Consider the following 21,406-nt stretch of genomic DNA (forward strand, 5'->3'; position numbering starts at 1 on the left):
GCGGCGTGACGGGGCCTGAGGAAGGGCTGCAGACAGGATCGTAAAACGTGGCGGGTCACGTGAGATCTCCTGAGACGGCCTCCGATAACCATCGCGGCCTCGGCTGCCGCCTCGCAACACGCCGAGACAAAGGGCCTCTCTCCTCAAATTTTTTTTTATGACACACCAAATCGTAAAAGGTGGAGAAGCCCAGATACCAGAGAGGTAGCAGTAAATCATCGGGCTCATATCCAACGCCCAGTCCCTTCAGTTGACTCTGCTAAGCATCGAGAAGCTGGAGTATGAAGTATTGTAAAGTCATTGAGAGATGTGATGAGTTTACAGTGCTGGCTGATGACTGAGGACTCCCGCCGGCTGTATATCATGCAGAGATTTAGCAGAACCGAACCTGACTCAGCGGTAATTGGACTCGCAGGAACTCGAACAGAACATGCCGACTGCGCTTTATAAAGGAAACAGTCCCAGACAATGAGGAGAAGGAAAAAAAAAAAAAAAAAAAAAAACGAGTCTAGGATGTATGGCTTGTGTCCATACGGTCTTCAGGCAATGCCGTGCCGTATGGTTTCAAGCAAGATTCGCTTAAACATCGCTATTTGTGCCAAGATGTAAATATTTCAAAGTAAGAGCTGAGTAATCAGTTCAACATCTGCTGTTTATTGGCTGCCTATGTATATATATATATATATATATATATATATATGATAGCTGGATGTGGAAAAAAAAAAAAAAAATCCAATGGCCGTGCCAATTACTTTTCATACCAGTCCCAAAGGACAAGAAAATTAGATATAATGTATTCCATATTAGATTATTGATTACATGCTACAAATGACAGTCAATAACCTAACTGGAATACACACTGACATGATCTGATTACTTTAAATCACTGTTGAGTTTCTTTCTTCTAAAATCCACATGGTACTCAGCTGTGAAACTGAATAATAAAAAAAAAAAACAGTGCTCGGGCCCTAATAATAATGTTGAGAATTATGTACAATTATGTAATGCCTATATTCTCTCTGTTCACATGTTTTTAAGAAAGCCAGTTAAAAAGGTAATCAGCTTGTTTTGCAATGTGATCTGCGCATTGCTTCAGTAAGTGTAATGGTAAACCTGCAGCCACTTTCTTGTAATCAGATTACTCAAATCCTGTTAATGTACATGTAATCCTTGACATCCAAACCCTGCTTATCCCCCGGTGCAAAGAAACCAAATATCAATGCCCGAATGGTTCAGACAGACGGGAGGAGGCAGAGGAATCTGTGGGATAAGCCAGAAAGGACCAAACAACGCCATCAATCCAGGGGGAAGTCGTCTTTATACTCCTGATCCGCCGCGCCTCTATTTTTCATTTCCCATCTTAAGGCCGGGAAGCCGCTCCTCTGAATACTCAAATCTCTCTCCAAGTGAGAGGCTTGACACATTCAGCTTTTAACAAACTTCCCCTACGTCTTTGCTCAGTTTGACGTGGCCCAGAAAAAGGTGTGTTCTCTGACAAAATGAAAGGTCTAATAACCGTTTCACCTCCACCTTCCCTCTCCGCCCTCCTCTGGGGAGTGTGCCGTTACATTATTGAGGCACTGACAACTAAAGTGTCTTTAAATAGGATTATCAGACGATGCTCGCAGACACACTAATCACGTGGAGGGTTGCCATGTCACGTTCCGAGCACTCAATAATCCCCCCTTTTTTAACCCCCCCCCCCCCTTCACATTGGAAATATCTGCCTTTCTCAGCAAGAACTGTAGGTCTGTCAGGCGCCACACGTGGGCGGCCATTTTGAGAAGTTAATTGGCTTCCCTTCTCTTTTGGAAGCCACGGGGAGGATGTACCTGGGCTATGCCTTTTTTTCTTTCTTCCTTTCTTTTTTTTTTTTTTTTTTTTTTTTTTTTAGTTTATTATTATCTCCCTTAGACAGCCTCAAATAAGGTGAATTTAGAACAAAGGGAGAGTGTTTCAAAAAAAATCTGTGCACTTGTCTTTTTTTGGAACAAAAGGAGGGGTGTTATCAAAAAGAACTAGTTTCAGATAAAGGCTGTCCATGCCGCTGCTGGATATTTGAAGCGGGGCAGCACGGGCTTCATATCTAGAGGTTATTTCTTTCTTTGATTCGGGGCTATGGAGGAGAGCAGGAATGAAAATGAGAGAAGAAAGCCAGAGTAAGAGGTAAAAAGCACCGCGGCTGCTGGAGGTTGTGCGGTGGAAGATTTCAGAGCACATATCCTTGACATTATCACTGATGCCACTTGAGTACATCTGCAGCACTGAGGAAAATAACTTGAGTAATATGCCCTTTGAATTTGTATACAATGGGTGTAATGCAATATAGAATACATACAAGATCAGCCTTTTTAAGTGCATAGATCTCGTATGTATAAGTCTAGTAAGTGGGAGGAATTCATTATAGTATCAGAAAATTGAAGATGAGGGATTTCGTCGCAGAAATATTGGCCCCCTTTTTAGAGCTAAATGCAACGTGGCAAAGCTCTTGAACTGCTTCACTCAGCTCTTTTCAACACGGTTACAATCAGCTGCAGTGACAGTTACACACAGGGGACCACATTAATTTAGTCATTATCTGGTATTTGTTGTTAAGAGACCAAAAGAGTTCATACAGAGCATGTTAATATATAAATGACACGTGATATGATGACAACTTAACCCAAAGCCTTGCAGAAGTGTGGAAACATAATATTTAAATGTACTAATGTAGATATTATTTTACAGTGTAGTTTTTATATAAGCCCATGTTAGGTTTCTACCTCACCTGAACACTTTCACACATTTTATTTCCTTGTGAGTGGGAATCAATAAATCAAGAAATATAGAGAGATCTAAAAATATGGATTTGTATCAGTTACACATAATATATATTTTTAATCATGATAATACATGATACTACTGCTAATAATAATAATCAGTAGTAGTAGTAGTAGTGCTAGTAGCAGTAGTATCATCATTATTATTATTATAGAGATTAATTAAAATTATGTTTATTTACACAGGAAACAAGTAAATGATCTCATTCATTCTTGTTTTTTATTTGTTTATTTTTTTAAAATTGTATTTATGGATATTTTGGTTGACCTTTTAACACACACAAAGTAACTGCTGTTGTTTTGGAGGGTAGAATAGGAAAGGCCCACGTCTCCAGCTCCACTCCTCTTGTCTGCAGCATTACCTGTTATTACCTCATAGGAAAACTGCTGCAACACAGGCTGGGACGTTGCAGACGATAAACCCAGCTAAACTCACTTCACCCCCTTTTTTTTTACCATTTTCTGGGCAGACCTAACCAACTTTTTAGCCTGACATAAATCTTTCGCATGAATTCATGTTCTATATCATATTAAGTGGTATTAAATTGAAGGGTATGAGTTTATATAAAGTTAAGATCTTTAAAGGACCCCACAAATCATACTTTTCCTATTAAACTGTTGCTTGCATTGGTGGGGATTTACCTATGGAAGTCACCAACTGAAGGAGAAAGTTTGCTCAAATGTTCATTTACGACCCACAGATACACAATACCTTTCGCTCCAGGCTGCCGGCGCCGGCGTTGGGGTTTTGACTGTGGTTGTGGTTGTATTTGCGGAAGCCGGCAGCGGAGGACCAGCGGGTCGGGTTCTTCCTGGAGGGTTCCTCTGCACCAACCTGGCCTTCTACCAGAGGGAGGCCGGCCAAGGAGGGATCACTGCTGCGTCGGACATGGAGAGGCATGTCTGTTGGAGGGAAAGGAGGGGGGAGAGGGAGAGAGGAGGGGGAGGCAGGGAAGAGAGAGAGAACAGAAGGGGAGGTTTAGGAGGGAGAGAAACGACAGGATACAAAAAAAGAGAGAAAGAGAGGTAAAGATTAGCTTTTGGCATCCGCTATCACAACAGCATTAAACCACTTAGCTGCTTTTACCACCTATCGAGCGGATCACTTTCCACCCCGGTGCACTCCAACAGCGGTGCTTTGCTAGGACCGCTGTAATTTCCCACAATTCTGTCTGGTAGCCTTAGACCCCCACCCTGAGTGCCTCCTCTATTGTAGTATGTGTCAGCGGTGACACGGGAAGTGGTTATGATAAGTACTTTTGTTTCCGTAAAAAGGCCCTGTGAGCCCAAATGAAACGTTATACAGCTCAACTGTGAGAGGCTTGACTTGGCTCCACTCCTGCCACGCTGAAAGAAATACACTGCAGAGGGGGCAAGGGAGTTGTTCAGTGTTATGATGTTCAGCGCTCTTCAGCTGTGGTGTCCCTTCCTCTACAGCTGGAAAAAATGTAAACATGAGGGGAGCGAAATCATCGTCCAGGCTTATTTCTCAGCCCGGTCCTTCCAAAAATAACAATTACAAGTGCAATTACAGCAAAATTGGCCATACATCACGATCGGACTTTCCAGATAAGAGCTGTTCTTTAAAATGCAAGACCGACTGGAACGGATCCTGGAAGGCGCCCAAGAGTGGATTTGAGCCTCAGAACTAAAATTACCCCGACCACAAAACATCTCTAAGAAAACTCGTAGACACCACCAGCCCGTGTTACAGTTGGCACGTTGATCAATCTGTAACTGAGGCTCGGTGTGCAGTTCCCACATTTGATCGCACCTGCCAAAACATGTAAGATGGGAGTGGGGTTCCTTCACGGCGAAGGCATTCGGCGAGAAGCTTGTTGCACCGGCGAGGCGTTAAGTTTTATCGTCGAGATGTGGGGTGAAGCGTTCTGGGTTCTCCCAACAGGCCATATGGATTTGTTTATGGCATGCGACCAGCCTGTGCATCCATAATTATGCAAATGCTTGGGTAACCACCTGTCATCCATCGGCAGATCAGCCCAGTGAGCATATGCCGGCGCTCCACTTCCATCTGATACACCGGAGACGAGCCTCGGCGGTGGAAGCGACGCATTGTAATCATAGCTTACGGTGCGCCGCAACTCGTGCATATTCAACGCGGACTGGGAGCTCTGAATACGACACGATTCTTTTTGGCCGCCTGCAGCCTGGCTGGGAGGGGAGACGATGTAGTTTGCGCCACCGACCGGCAAATTAAAGGGGACGACGTGTGATTGCCATTGCTTTCACACTCATGCAGCTATCTTCCGCCTCGACTTGCTTTAATTTGTTCACATCACTTAAATGTCTCTCCCGCCTCTCTCCTCAGCTCATATTTTATGTCGTGCCCTTAAAAGTCTCTCTTACATGATCGTTTAATGGTCTCAGGAATACAGTCAGGGCTCTATGGCGCTGACCTTTACTTTCCTCGCTAATGGTAGCTTGTTATGTTGATGATCTGGGAATTGAGGCTTCTTCATCTGTTGCACTCGTCGTTAGTCACTTCTGGTTCTTCCCTCTACTGAAGCATGCACATCCTGAGCCTTCAGAGGAAGCTTTTCCTTGTTCTCATTACATGTCTGACGTAAGGAGGTATCATTTTCATTTATCATTTCAGTTATTGCAATGTGGGCTCTGTGAAGCTGTCTGAAAAAAAGAACTGGGATTGTATGTGTAGTAGTCTACAAGTAACTCCTTAAACATGAGTAAAGACAGGATACAGTTTTTCTCTTGAGGAGAAAGAAAATACTCCCTTACATACTGACAACAGACTCTACATTTTTGTTTAAAGAATAAAAAAAATAAAAATGCAGACTGTTTCTATGTGCACAATATATTCTTTCTCTTCTTGAAAACACCGAAGGGGCTCTGCACCCAGCAGCGCGGCCTGAGACAGTGTTTGTTTGATGCTCTGATCAGACTATTTTCTTGCCATGGTGCTCACAGGTCCACAGTGCTTCAACCACAGAACTTGAATTGGAGTAGAGCGACTTCCCTTTTCATATCAACATCGCAGGATGGTCGCTGCCATTGCAAAGAACTGGTGTAGCTGTTGCACCGGCCTAACTAATTAAAATAAGTGAGGTGTTACAATTACCCTTTCAACAGATGAAAACTGATGAAAAGTTAAAACGCTACCCTTTCTTTCTGTGACGAAGCAGCTGTCAGTACATTTTCCTTGCACATAATTCAAATAAAATGCAACTTTTGCAGCACGGATATTCTAATCAGTGGTATTTCTGTAGTACTGATTTAGTATTTTGTGACACTGCATATGCAAATAGGATTATTTTGACAAAGCGGTTTGAACTCCTGCTGCCAACTTGGCAAGACTGTCGCTACATTTAATGACTTTTTGAGAAATACAATAATTGCGTTGACTCCCAAAGCAACCGGCAACAAATGCAATAGCTAACGCCCATACATTTGTGCTGCTTGTTTGTCTTATTCAAAAAAAAGCCTGTCTGACAATCATACACATATACAACATATACATTATATACATATGCACTGCATCTAGAAGAGAGCACCTTACTCCACTAAGAGAGGCTGCAGCAAATATATTTACATGAAATTTGTGACAAATAAAGACTAGTAACTTGAGTTAACAAAATATTTATTTATTTCTTTAAAATATATATTTAGTTTATCCTTGCTTGTCGTTCAGCTTCGTCTGATGTGGAGTAACCAGCAGCTTATAAAACGAGACTTTTACAGTAGCTTCCCAAACTCTGCCTCTGGTTGAATGGTTGGTCTCCCAGTTCATGACGCCACTCCGCCGTGGGCTTAAGCAGACTAAAAAACCAAGCCAAGAAAACACACCAACCGTCTTTAATATATTCTGGATTCCTCCATTACCAATGTGTTTCATTTGTTTTGGCAGTTGTCTGTAGGCTACTTCAAAGGGGGTCGTGAATTGGGTAAAGAAAAGCGAGGCTAGCAGCCAGCCAAGCAGTCGTCGTGCGTTAATCTTAAATTAGGTTGAAAATTCAATAATGACATTTAATAGACTTTGCCCCCTCCCGGTAACGGCTGGTTCACGTCCAGTTCAGGGCTCTAATGACGTTCACCTCAGATGGGGTTGGGGGGGGACGTGGGGGGATAATTAACGTCTGGCGTTATCCTACATGACAGGCTTGCAGAATACGCACACACACACACACACGCACACACGTACAGAAAAGAACGAAAGACAATGAGAGAGAGAGAGACCTGCAGAGATGGAAAGAGAAAGAGACGGGGAGGGCGGAGGAAAAGTGAATAGCAGCAGGCAGATGAAGACAGGGAGAAGGGGAGAGATGGAGACAAAGACAGAGAGGGGGAAGGATGAAGAAAGAGACGGAGAGGAAGGCAAAAGATAGAGAGCCACGTCCAGCTTCGCATTAGTCAAATGACCGACCCTGCATACAGATGTGATTACTGTCCCTCCTATCCAGCCAGCAGAGCCCCCAGTCCTCTGACCTCCCCCGTGATGCTTAAACATGATGGTTAGGGGGAGGGCCTTTCATTTCCTCTGAAAACATTTATAATTTCCCAGAATCTCATCACCGATGACAGACCTGGAGTTCGTAGAGAAGAAACACAGGGAGGCGAGAAAGAGAACGAATCTCAATGGCGATGGTGGCTCTAAAGATAGAGAAGATGAAAGAGAGGAAAGTGACAGGGAGGTCATCTCTCATCACCTCTCAATATTATGTAAAGGAACAAGCAACCATGAGGACCGTGTGGCAGCTTTGAGCACGCTAACCTAACAGGTGGCTATCACACACACACACATACACACACACGCGCACGCTTCACTCTTGTTTGTATAAATCAGTCTGAATTTTCACCAGGCACCCATGAGCACATCAAAGCTCCATATGTTCTACCGTGGAGTGAGGCTTTTGTTATTAAAGGCTTTGTAAATGAAGCTTTGAGTGTGTGTGTGTGTGTGTGTGTGCGTGTAGGGAGAAGGGGGTGTTATACAAGACACTTGTTGTGGATTAAAAAGCTTGGTATATTTCCCAGAATACCACAAGGCCAGGCTCTTATTGGGCGTCGAGCTGTGTCGTTTTGAAACGATGACAACATCGATACGGCTCCGCGCGTCGAGATCGCTCCCAGATGTGACGGCGGGGCCCGCCAGCAAACCGGTCCAAGGTGGAAAAGAAAAGTTTGTTGCTGTGTACTAATTATTTACTTGCATCACGCTTGTTCGGATGGCAATATAAGGCAATATCACTCATTTAATGCACAAATAAAACACTTTGAATTAAAGTAACCTGAACAAGACAAGACAAAAAAAAAGAGAGAGTGCACATCTGAACTTTTTAATCCCCACTATAAATATAATATGATGTGATTTGGCTTCGGCCTGCCTGTGTGTGGATGCCATTGATGGTTGAATATATAAAAGATTAGGGAAATCTGTTTTCCAATTTCACGAGTTCCTCTCTTTGTTAATAAAGTGCAGATCGAGCATTCCATCGCAGATTATAAAACCTCCCAGATTTAGATAAGCCCAGGGGCCAGTCATGAAGGATTTAGTGCTGATGCATGTGTGTGTGTGTGTGTTTGTGTGTAGAGGTTCGCAAGCTTGCTTCTATATTTAGGGAGTCTGTATTAGCCTTAGTACAACATCAACAGTAAATATCTGACAGGCAGGTAAAATGGAGGTTTGGCATTTTTTTGTCTGGAGCCGCGGCCTCTTTGAGTTTGTACGTTCACTTCAGGCTAATATTGTCTGGCTGGATGAAGATGCCATTGGCGCCTTAATATTGACGAGAAGAGTGTATTCCCATTTGGCGAGGTCTTCTCCTCCTTAAATAAAATGCTGATCCACCGCTGGTTATATGAGACCTCAAAGATTTGCATGCGTGTGTGAGTTTGTGCTTGTTTGTTTGTGTGTGCGTTTGTGCTTGTTTGTTTGTGCGCTCGCTATTTAGAAGGTCACGTTGCCACAAGTCTCTGTCCTCCCTGACCAATTTTCCTTTTCTTAATTTGTGATGGGATTATCCTCGCAGTCCGAGGGGTTTGGCTGGTCCCACATTTAATAACCCACACCGCCACTTCACACCGAGCCAGCCATCGATCCAGGCAGAAGGGAGGGGTGCAGGCTAATAAAACGGAGCCCTAATCCAGCCCCTGCAGTGAGGGATTATGGCCGGGTTATAGGGTTATAGAAAACTACACACACCACAATGCACCGGAGGTCAGGCTCTCCAGGGGCTATTACCTCGTATTGGTTTTTGCCCTTTATTTCTCTTTTGCGCTCACCTTGTTTAGAGGAAAAATATATTAACTTGTATGGATCACTGCAGCTAAAAACTCCCATCAAATGCCATGAATACACAGCAAAAAAGGTCAAGCTTAACCTCTAATTTCGTCTAGTATTGGATGGTAGATTTTTTTTTCTGAAGAAGTGGGAAAGCCAACAGAGTGGGACAATTCAACTTTTCTTCGAGTCCATGTTCTTGCAACTGAAAAGATCTGTACTCATACAAGATAGTTACTTTTTTAGAACATTTTTTTGCATTGGTCACAGCATTGGAGACAAATTAAAGTATGTCAGCCCCTTTGGAAGAGTTTCATTGCCTAAGGAAGATTACAGGAGTGAATAGAAGATGAACTGATCAAGTGTTAATGAGAATTTTCGAGGTGTAAAATGAGTGAATTGTGTAAACCGTGCACACTGACAAAGTTGTGACCAAAAATTCCATGAAAATATTGATAAAATGCACATGCAGTCTTTGTCTTCATACAGCCAGAAGCTGACTGTACACAACGTCGTCTCCAGTCCAGCATCATCTCCTCCATCCACTTCACTTTCACTTCACTTTCCCACTCTTCCCCGAATCGGCAGTGATAACATGCCAAAATCAACTTCCAACTTAGTGGTGGAACAGACAGGGGTGTTGGCCCTCTAATGTATTAGCCCTGGAAGTTTCCAATCACTGAAATGGCACGGGAGGAGGAGAGTGTCGTTACGATACCTGCGAGAGGAGAGAGTGGCCCTCCTTTCCTGAGTGTCTGCCAACACAAGGTAATGGAGCTAATGCCTCAGCATACTGATAAGGTTATGGAGAGGACATGCTGAGGCTGGACTGTTGTGTTTGTGTGCGACGGCTCTTGTATTTCCACTCTTATGATAAACAAATGTCCAGGAGTAGAAATATTGGCAATATCGAAAAAGGGGAAAGAAGTGAAAGTGAAGACATTCTGCCACTCCACAAACAGGTATTTGCGGGTTTTGACTTGATGATTTAAAGGAAAAATCTTCCCATTTTACAATTATACGACCCATATAAAGAGTTTATGAATGGTCTATAATTAGGCTACTCATTAGGTTGTAAACACTTCATCAGTATAAACAACACAGTTTTCATATACTGATGCAGATTGCAATGATGACTGACTGATAAAGGGACAAGATAAAGTAAACTGAGGAACTTGTCAGATCTGAGATTTAACAGAATAGATGCTGTGCAGCAGTAATCTGATCTTGCCAAATAGTGAGCCTGCATCGAGGTTGAAAACTGTGTTATAACTTGTTTATAAGTGTTTAGTAATGCTTTCGAAAGTGTTTACAGCCTAATTAATAACCTAAGTATGAACCACTCATCAACCCTTCATAAGGGCGGTGTTATTGTAAAGAGGTACTGGAAAATCAACCCCAAACCACCTGAGTACCATTTTTGAAAAGCTCTTGACAATGTGCCTAAAATTGAGGGGCTCATTTTGATGCTTGGTGGTGTATTTTGTCTTAATTATTCCTGCAGATGACGGCTAAAACCTGCAATCTACATTTTTTTTTTTTTTTACTTATTTTTGGTGTCAGTCTCTCAGAACTGAAGAGAAATGACTTCTTTCTCGACTCATTTTTGCACCCACGCTCTGGGAGAAATCCATTGTGGAAGAGGCAGACATGCCAATTTACTCACCAACAGCAGCCTTAATAGACCATAATGAAATGCAGCCACAAGATGCTGGGTTTTCAGGATTGAGCGCCACTCTCACTTCTTCTCAAGCTGAAATATCTTTCGCTCCACTATTGTTTTCTCTAACTACGCATATAGCCCATAGCTGAACGCAACAAGTTCTAGCCTGCTCTCTGGAGACTGTCAAAAGGCATTCTGGGAAATACAGGAGATGAGACAGGTTTAGTGAAAGTGGCTCCATCAAAAAGTAAACTGCTTGTAATGAATTCAACATCACAGACTGATTATTTGTGAGTTTAAGAAGAGCTGAGGGTGGATTTTTTCCTTTAAGGCTGAAGAATAAATTTAGTCAGTGAAGACCTTCAGAAGAATACCAGCATAAATGTGCGTGTATATACAAAGGCACAAACAGCCGGTCATGGGTGGTGGCTGTTTTGTAAGCGAGATGAAGGTTGGCCATTTTGTTCTTCGTCCCCCCAGCTGGTAGACTCTGTATTCTCAGCGTCTACACTTTCACATCACATTGCTTTAAATATTAATGCCAAGTGACCATGCCTTCACAAAATGTCTAAAAGTTACTTTTTTTTCCGGGGTTACTTTGAATAGTTTGAGCCTGGCCCGCTTCAATGACTGAATAAATTATGGCATTGAACCACTTTAACTATCTCTCTCCAACCGCTGACTACATATTGATGTCCCTTGTGTGCAGAGCAGGGGATTTCCACAGAATACTTCACCCTGACCTGAATCCACATCTGCCACATGGGTACAAAAGGTCCCATTTCTGGGGGGCAAGGGGCCCTCTGGAGTGGTGGGAACCAGAACTGGAGAGATGAAGATGAAATATGCACAGAAGTTAAAGAGGACGTTTGGCCAAGTGAAGCCCAAACGGGGCAGGGAGTACCACTCAAAAGCCCTGTCGCCAAGTATTTAGGAAACTCTAATCTGATGAAATGTCAGAGACAAACTTTGAGTAAACATTAACTATTGACCTTCACGAAAAGTAGAAGATGCAATCGGATAGATGGATGGACGGAAAAGCACTTTAAAATGAAGGGGCAGTTATAAAAACAAAGCAAAAAAAAAAAAAAAAAAAAAAAAAAAAAAAACCCTCTTATAAACCCTCTTATAGAGCTAAGTGCCCAGTAGTAGATGCATTTGCTCTGTGGGTGTGTAATGTGTGTTTGTGTTCCTGTGCATCCACAGGAATGCTTTCAGCCTGTGTGTGTGTGTGTGTGTGTGTGTGTGTGTGTGTGTGTTTCCCTCCATGCATGTGTATGTTTGTGCGTATGCTTGTCTGGATGGATGTGCATGAGATGTATATGGATGAATGTGTGCGATTAGGTGTGTGTTTAAGTGCTATCACATGGATGTTCTTGTGTGCATCGATACTTATTGATTCTTGGATTGTCATGTCCACCAATTTCTGGTTAAATGACCGGTGACAGACGTTAGTGTTCTATGTGGAAACCTGACATGGATGTTAGAGGAGAGAGGGAGTGGATGAGAGTTAGAGAAACAAAATCCAGCTGGTTCGGACAACGGGAAACGTTTGGTGTTGGGCTGGATGATATATTGATACATCAATGGATTGAGACCAGATATCTTCTAGGATTTTTGACACCGGTGTCAGCCTCCTCAGTAGCTGTGTTCACATGGACCCTAATATTCCACTAATAATCACAATGATTGCCCATCAGAATAAAAATGCCTAATGGAACCACCTCAACCAGAAGAAACAGGAAAGAATTTTCAATCAGGTGGAAAGGGGTGGTATAAACCTTTGATTATCTATTCAATTGGATAATATTAGCACCAAATAACCATGTAAATGCTTTATCTAATTGCCTCTCTCCAGTTGGAATAAATCTATTCTTTGCGCATGTTTGTCGCATGTGGGGAAAACATCTGGTGACATCATGACTTTTCAGGAGGGACAGAAAGATGGTGGACTTGAAACCACAAGTTGTTCAAACAAGTGTTTCAAAAGATGAATGAAGCCAGAATCCACTTATTCGTCAACCAAAAAAAAAAAAAAAAAAAAAAAAAAAAAAACTCTGAAGTTTGAAGGCTGCCTGTTAAAAGGCTAAAAGTCCAAATGACCCAGCTAATTTTAATTTTTACAGTTTTATGGACGACCTGATGGGAGAGCGACCATTGGCAAACATGACTTGGCTTATATTCTGATTAAATGCTTTGAAGCATGTAAATGCACATCTGATGGGATCACTTTATGTAGTGTTCATGTAAATTAAGCTGGAATCTCTAGTCAGAATGATTCCAATTGGGTTGAAGAATTATTTTCAACGTAAGCACAGCTGTGTTTACAGGCTTTGTGGTCAGTTGGTCTAAAACACGGTACAACTGGTTTTGAAACCTTGTTAAATATTATATCTCTTTCCTTTTCTGTTTGACTGCCTGTTTCTCTTTTACTTCTCTGTGCTTGAATCTCATGGTCAGCCCTCCAGAGAGATTATTTCCTTTATTTCTTTATGCGTCCTCTTTGGTGTGTGTCAGTAATGGAGTGGCACAAAAGGTGCAGCAAATACACACACACATCTTCATGCAGCATCGTGTGAATTTGCTTAAATTTCAGGCAATTTCACCTTCATTATAAGAAAACTATTGTCTTTACACATGATTTACAACATTTTATCGAGTACTTTCTAACCACACTTTTGGTCTCTGCAACCTAAGATTACAGCGATGGCTGACAGTGGTGGCTTGAAGGCTTAAATTACCTGCTAATCGTTTTTTTTAAGTACCGTGATGTGCGCTGACGATCATTTTGTGAAAGAGCAGCAGTGATTTACTTCAAATGTGGAAATCTCATAATAGGCGGGAGCTATTCAGATTTCACTGGTCGCGAATTGTCTGCACTGATTAGCTCAACATTTTGCCCATGCATGTGTGGCTTTTGCATGCACCAGCTTATAATTGATCAAAGTTAGCATGCCCCCAGAAAGTTTTGGCCTGTTCAGAGTTTGTTCGATAACTCCATGAGCAACTTCAAACTTCAAACGGAGAATCATATTAGTTTTGATATCGGGTATGATCTCCCACCACAGACTTTCTCCGTCAAATACTAATGCAGGAAAGGAGAGCTGTATCCCCACAGGGTTGCTGAGTCAACCATTCCAGCTTTCATTCGGAGTGAAAAATAGAGGGAGACAGAGATGGATCTGTTGCTCCTGACAGAGAGACAATCCAGACTATTTACTACAGACAGGAGGAGTGGATGCCAACCTTCCTCAGGCCCACAGAGACGAGGCTTCTAGCAGCAGACGCAAACACGGACACCCAGCCACATCATCAACAACAACAACAACAACATGTGTGCATGTGTGTGTGTGTGTGTGTGTCAGAGAGAGAGAGAGAGACGCTCCCAGACTGTTCCCCCAGACAATGAAGATCTCAGAGTGGAAGGGAGGAATGGAGTTCACCTCCCAAATTAAACCTGACTCATCTAGGTCGCCGCTCTGCTCTCTCTGAGACCCCAGAGAGCAGCCAAACTAGTGTGTTTTTGTGTGTGACTCCCTGGATATTGCTGTTGTGGTCTGCTGGTATTTTTGTGTGATTGTATGTGTATCTTTGGGTGTGTGTGGTCATGCACGCAAATTTATTTGTGCTCTTTTTTTGCACACGCTTAATTTTCTATCTCCCGCGGGGGAAATGCGTAATATAAATTTGGGATCTGGACCCCCATCCCTAAACCCCAACCCTATCCTGTCTCAGACAACCCCCCCCAACCTCTGCATCCATGCACCTAACCCCACCCCGCCTCGTCCCTCTGGGGAGCTGCTAATCAGCAAACCAAACAACCTTTAGCCGGCCCAGAAACAGAAACAGGCCCACAGCAGCACCTTCCGTGTAAACACCATTCTGTGTGTTTCTCCATTACAGACGACCTGAGCAGAGCCTCAGAGAACACGGGCCATAAATCTCACTCAGCCTGCTATGTGGCCAAGTCGCTCATGATTAAAAACATCGCTACAACACAGTCTGGACACAGTCACGGTCTGGAATGGTAGAAGCCAGAGGTTTGACCAGAGCCACCAGGCCACCACTGTAGGGTTTGATTTGGTTTGCCTATATGACTCGATATTGGACATCAGCCCCTTTACCTCTTAGTTTCACTTAAACTTCTCCTTAAGTAGCTTCACATATATATTCTGTATCTGATGGTTGCAACAGCTCATTGAAGCTACATCACACTTCTTTTTTTATGGTTGCAGCATTACATCAAATAGAAAATATTTAGATATCTTATGAGTCATTTTGTACAACATTTCCCTATAAATCAGCAGCACATATTCAATATCTTTGGACACCTCGGGAAACTGGAATTTAAAATAAAGTTCAGTTCAGTTGAATAAAAATCTGGCTGTGCAGCATGCATTTGTAATGATGAACCCACTGATGAAACCCGCAGAGCTTAAGAGACTGACAGGAAAAAATGAAAAATGAAAAATAAAAAAAAATGGCTACTCAAAGTCAACAACCTCTCCAACCCAAAACTCCCAGTCAAAAAAACAAAAAAAAAAAAACAAAAAAAAAACAGAATATTTAACAGCAGGTCTGTGAAACCTGCAGTAAAGTCTGCCTTTCTCTATCTACTAAATACAAGAATACATGAAAAATTAAAGAGAATAAGCTAATAAACATATTTTATATTATGTGTATCTTTTTTATTAATCTCATTGGTTATTACACAAAGTTTTAATTGCATGTGAAATGCTTATTGTAACAGTTTAGTTAGTTAGTTTAGTGGCGTAAACCCTAATGCAACACTCAACTCAAATATGCAGCCAACCTTACAGTGTCACCATGCAGCGTTCAACATGGCAAACAACACAATGCTCGAGATATGCAACAACATGAGTTAAGCTCTCAACTTTCACACCAAGCAGAGAAAAAAAAAAAAACAGTCATCATCTTGCTGGAGATTGGTGACGTGTTGGTTTTGTGGACTCGACTTAACGCAAGTCAACCCTTTCACATTGCACTAACAGCCAATCAGAGTATTTCCTGGGTCACAAGTCTAGTGTGAAAGCAGTATTGGCCTTTCAGGGAGAAGCGACTGAAGTGTAACACATGCATTGTGGAGAGGTGGTGATGTGAGAGGGCCTTTTATTGTCCTCAAAGTGATGACTTAGATGGCACAAAGGCCGACATGAAGTGGAAAATAGGGAAGAGAAGTAGCTTGAGACCACTTAAGTGAAAATGTGAATGTGTGTGTGGACTTGAGTTTGTGTGTGCGGATGGAAGGAAGTGCATTTGTACCTTCTGCCCTCAGACTGCTGACGTAGTGGTCTGAGACACTGGCACATAAATTACAGGTAAACAGTGCAGAATTTAAAATCGATAAATTGTTATCATGTTAATTCTGAGACATTGGTAAAAAATATTCTTAAAATCAGATGGGGAAGCTGGCAGCCTTGACGGACATGTTGTTTTCCAGAGGCTGTAGTGGACTCTGTAGAGCTAGAGTGAAAATATGGATATCATAAGAAAATAAATAACATAAGGAATTGGTACAAAGTGGTCCACTGGAAGGGGTTCCTTGACCTCTCACCTCAAGATATCTGAAAAAAAAAAAAAAAAAAAAAAAAGGGTTCTATGGGATCTCCCCTTTGACATGCCCACCTTTTGCTAATCCCATGCAGTTTGGGGCAAAATCTATGAAATTTTTACAGATGTGCTATTTTCGCCTACTCTTAAGTGTATTTCTGCATACTGGGGCCTAAACAGTCTTGGAGTTGCATAGATCAGGTTTGACTGGAAAGCTGAGACTCTTGTGGATTCAATGACACCAGTTTTATTCATGTGTGATGATGTTAGCCCCCTTAGTAGCCACTGCATTATAGTGAGACCATTTTTTGATGTCATTGTGTAAAATGACCCATTGTGACCTCTAAGATAATCAGAGCCTCATGAAAGTTTACAACCATAAACTAGAGAGTGAGGCCATTCAGAGGATGTTTGGTTTTCCAGGTAGATTGTCCATTGTAGATTGTTGGGTTTTTTTTCAATGATCACTGAAAAATGAAATTCTTACAGAAATCTCCAAATGTCAAAAGTTTTTGACACCAAATCAAAGCATACATTTTTCTATGGTGTTCCTCAAGGTCTTGGTGTCCTAATGTGGTATTGTGGAGGGATTTTTATAATTCTCAAGTAGTAAAAAATGGTCAAATTTTGCGCCAAATCTGTGTAACAAATGGTATCAACCCAAAAATTGCTGTAACAACTTACGGCACATAATTACTTATGGGAATGGCCATCATATCCTTCAGTTATAATGTCCTAACCCCATATACACTACAAACCTTCAAAATTTGAGTAGGCATCTAAAAAAAAAATGTTTACTATGGATTTATGACTCAAAAAACTTGACCCATATTGCTGAGCTGCATCTCAAAATTTACTTTAGGTTCCTAGCTTTCAGATGATGAACACCACTTCAACACCACTGCCTTTTATGACCCCCTGAAGATCCCCTGTGCCCAACCCTAAAATGGGTCTAAAAAATGGAGACAGAGTGGAAATGGATAATTACCATAAAATAAAATGGCAGAGACTGGCAGACTCTACTGGCTTATATATTGCATTTCATATTGTGTCAGCAAAGCGGCTGGATTGGATTTTTAGCCTTGCAATAGGAAGCAACAGGGTTGATGGAAAACGTGCTCTTAATTTGGAGAAACAAAAACTGCCACAATCGCTGATTCGGCAACAGTCACTGTGTGCGTGTAAAATGGAGGCAGATGAGTGAGCGAGCGAGCGAGTGGGTGGATGAGTTTCAGTTTCGGGGTGTTTCATAAGGTCAGACGGCATCTAAAGCAGAGCTCATTCCACTGCAATTTCCAGACAGCACGCACACACAATCCATATCACAAACATTCCAGCCGCAAGAACAACTCCCTCCAATCCTTCTCACAACTCTGAACAAAGGCATCCTCACTTCGGCTGCTCTCTGCAGAAAAGATGACGAATGCAAACTTCCACCAGACTCCCAACTTTCTCTAGAGCCTGTGATGAAGCTTTCCAGCGGGTGAGATGCGAGGAGTGTTGCTGGAGGACTTATATGGGCTGTGATGTGAGGCCTGACCTAAATGGGTTGTTGAATGGATGGAGACATTTTCTGGTTAAAAGCTGCCTGCAGGGAGCGGCCACTTGGAACATATGCTAATCTTAAAACAACTCACACACATAAACCCGAGCTCGTGCAAATACAAACACGCATGTGCGAACTCACGCACACACACACAGTCGGAGAGAGAGTGGGAGGAAGAGAGAAGAGCGAAAAACAGAGAGTATGAGGTCAGAGGAGTTTACACGCAATAAGGCAAAGCAGATCAGAGAGCCCTTCTTTCCATAATGCAGAGCAGAGCGACAAAGACAAAAACAGAAGAGGAGGCACGAACTCAGCGCCGCTCGGCACTACGGGGAGAACTTTTATGGAGAGCGTTTGAGGGAAAACGGAAAAAAAAAAAAAATAAAAACATCCAAAAACGTACATAATCTTAAGAAGCAGATGGTATTGTGATGTGCAGACGCTGTGTTTTGGATATAGACATCAATCCGATCCGTCACGCAGCCCTTTGAAAAAACATGAGGTTCTCATAGAGGCTGGAGGCAGGGGATGATGAGAGGAGGGCAGGGGTTCAAGAAATCAAACTTCTAGGTTTGATTTCTGGGTAGGAGTACACAGCAGTGCTGGAAGGTACAGCACCTGCTGTAAGCTGTCAAGAGGATGTCAAACTGTCTCCTCGAGGAACCGCAGCCAGTGACGCAATTTCTCAATTGCCCCAAAAATACGAATCCGCACCCACAAATTTGCCCTTGAAATCCGAGGGCACAGTTTACAAATCCGTGGGCTTGGATTCGTAATCCGGAGACCTGATGAAGGCCATGTGCTCAAGTACATTGACTTTACTGACACATTATTATTATAATCATTAATATTAGCATTATTTTATGTATAGATATAATTTCTCCTTTACAAAGGGCATGTGATGCAACCAACACGATATCAGCTATCATCCCACTCCTCTAAATGAGAAATCTGTAATCAGTTCATTGATAGCTGCTGCTTCTTGTCCTTGGGCTTAATTATATTAATATGTTTTATGTAAGCACACTTGATCCTCCCACTCTGGGTCTCAAAGTTTAAGAATTACAGTTGTAATCCTAATTCAGTGGCGGCCAGTGTCTTTATATCTGCAATGTATCTTTAGGCTCATTAATTCTTTGGTTGTAAAGCATTTGGACATATCATAATAATGACAGTGTAATTCTTCTTTTCTAGCTCGCTCCTCTCCACAGGCAGTTCACATCTCCAACCGTCTTCTGAGCCAGACCCTCGGCGAGCTACTCGATCCTTATTCTTAGCCTCGTTCTGCTACAAGAAATAATGAATCTGGGCTTGCAACATGTAACTGAAAACAAAAGAAAGAATGGGACCTTCTAAGCGAGCAAACTCTGTTATGAGTCAGCGAGTTTTGGGTTTGACCAAGTTTACAACTTGACTAAAACACACATGACAAAAATGATTTGCGACAGTGTGGAGGGAGTGGGTACGGCGTTCAAACCCTCATGTCAACACGCATCTGCCTTGCTGGAATGTGCTGAAGGAAGACCAGCAATAGGGGGCTTTACTATGAAGAGACGTTCAAGTAAAATAAACGTAAAGACTTTCACGACAGGGATCAATAAAGTATCACTTTATAAATATTAATACGAGAGTGGTAACATGATGCAAACAGAAAAAAGTCTTCAGCTGATTTTAAAAAAAATATAAGAGTTTCACACAAGACAGAACACATGATCCTCCGAGAGTTCCCAGCAGTGGTGGAGCTTGTAGTGTTCGTTATCATTTTTCCACTGCTACCTGTAGGCAATGAAAACATCTCAGCACATATTAATAATTCACAGTCCAAATCCATGCCAAAAAGATAGGGGGAGAACCTTGCGCGAGCAGCTTCTCCTCAAATATTCCCAACCCCGGACTTCGGCACAACAGGCCAAAATGTGGTTTCGAAACATCTGCATGAGTAGCGTAGAGGGAAATCTCTGGGTTAGCAACTGCACTTTGTCACATCAATTAGGCCTTAATGTGCGGACGCTTGGCAGAAACCGCTCCACGAGAAAAATAACAAGTCGGCGAGGCTCCGCTAAAATGTTTTGCCTTGATCAAAGCTGCGATTGCGAGCCAAAGAAAGTACTCTGAAAATGATCATGTTTGTGTCAAGAAGGTAGAGGAGGAGGAGAGGGAGGAAAGGGGGTGATTCTGGGATTTCCACAGTGCTTGGGACTTCATTGTGTCTGTCTGGATCTGATGATAAACAGTGTTAGGGAGTAGGGAGGGAGACAAGGAGAGCAGACTTAGCATGTGTCACGTAAGCAAGTTGAGACCAAACATCTTCATCGGACATTAGCCCTTCACACACATGCACTGCCATGCATCATTATGTCATTCTGTGGTGTTTAGTCCTGTGTGTTGCAGGCTCTCTGACACTTTGTCTCTAGAAAGTTACTGAAACAAGTGAAACTGACAGAGGGAATCATCTTACTATTTCTCACACTGAACATGGATTTTCACTTAAATTTCTCCTTAAGTAGCATCTAAATTGTATATATTTTTTAAATCCATAGTGTAGAACAATTTCACGTCTGTATTCTGTGTCTGCGGGTTGCAAGGCTTCACTTTTTTATGGAATGAAAGTAAAAGAACCCATTGTTTTATCGCCGCAGCATCACATTAAATAGAAAACAGCTAGATGTCTTATGCATCATTTTATACATATTTCCCTGGAATTCAGCAGGACATATTTGGTATCTTTGGAAACCTTGGGATCACCACTAGAATTTAAAATCAAGTTGTGGGTTTGAACAAAGCTTGGCCGCCCAGCATGCATTTGTAATGACAAACCCACTGTTGGGACCAGCAGAGTTGAAGAAACATGAGATTTTATAACTGAATATCGCTCAAGTTGTTCCATTATTTCACAGTATTAAGTCCAACATGTGTGCTCCTTCAGGCACCAACGTAACAATTAGCACAGTTAGTTTGTATGTACGCATGTGTATCAGTATTCACACATGTGCATGAACGCATGTGTCTGCCTGCATTAGCTGTGTGTGTCAACATGTGTGTCTTTCCAGCCATATGTGGCTGCCAGCATGCCTCTGAACGCTTCCCTTCGCGTGTGCTTTGAAGCAGACAAACTTCACAGGTGACCTCCCCATGGAAGAGCACGAAACAGATCGGTGTAGCAGGGGAGAGAGAGAGGAAACCTCTTACAAAGGAGCTAATGAGGTGGGTGGAGGAGGAGGTGGGTGAGTTGAGGAGGTGTCTGGGGGTTTACCGAGAGACAAAGAGATGGTAAACACCCCTAGCCCTTTGTGGATTTATCGCAAGGAGGCCGGGAGGCATTGCCCTTGGCCAACTGTGAACCCCCATCCCATCCTTTCCACATACACACACATGCACACGCATACACTTTGTAAATCAACCATGGAGGTGAGTGTGTCATTGACTAATGAAAGAGTCAGAGAGGAGGCGAGACACAGAGACAGAAGTGGTGTTTCGCATTATTTTGCCCTGTCAATGCTGTTAATTTAAAGCCAAGCCAATGCAAACATTCTGAATTTGAATTGACAGGA

At 42.4% G+C, this 21,406-nt stretch overlaps 1 protein-coding gene across 4 annotated transcripts in view; it reads right to left on the reverse strand.

Annotated features, from left to right (window-relative positions):
* LOC115378794 (partitioning defective 3 homolog) overlaps window positions 1–21,406 on the reverse strand; it is a 392,369-nt gene that overhangs the window by 221,424 nt on the left and 149,539 nt on the right. For all 4 annotated transcript variants that reach the window (XM_030079303.1, XM_030079300.1, XM_030079301.1 and 1 more), the window contains exon 4: window positions 3,532–3,722. In XM_030079303.1, coding sequence (XP_029935163.1) covers window positions 3,532–3,722 — 191 coding nt within the window. The remainder of the gene's footprint in view (window positions 1–3,531; window positions 3,723–21,406) is intronic.

This window comes from Myripristis murdjan, chromosome 20 (assembly GCF_902150065.1).
Source record: "Myripristis murdjan chromosome 20, fMyrMur1.1, whole genome shotgun sequence".
NCBI classification, from domain to species: Eukaryota; Metazoa; Chordata; class Actinopteri; order Holocentriformes; family Holocentridae; genus Myripristis; species Myripristis murdjan.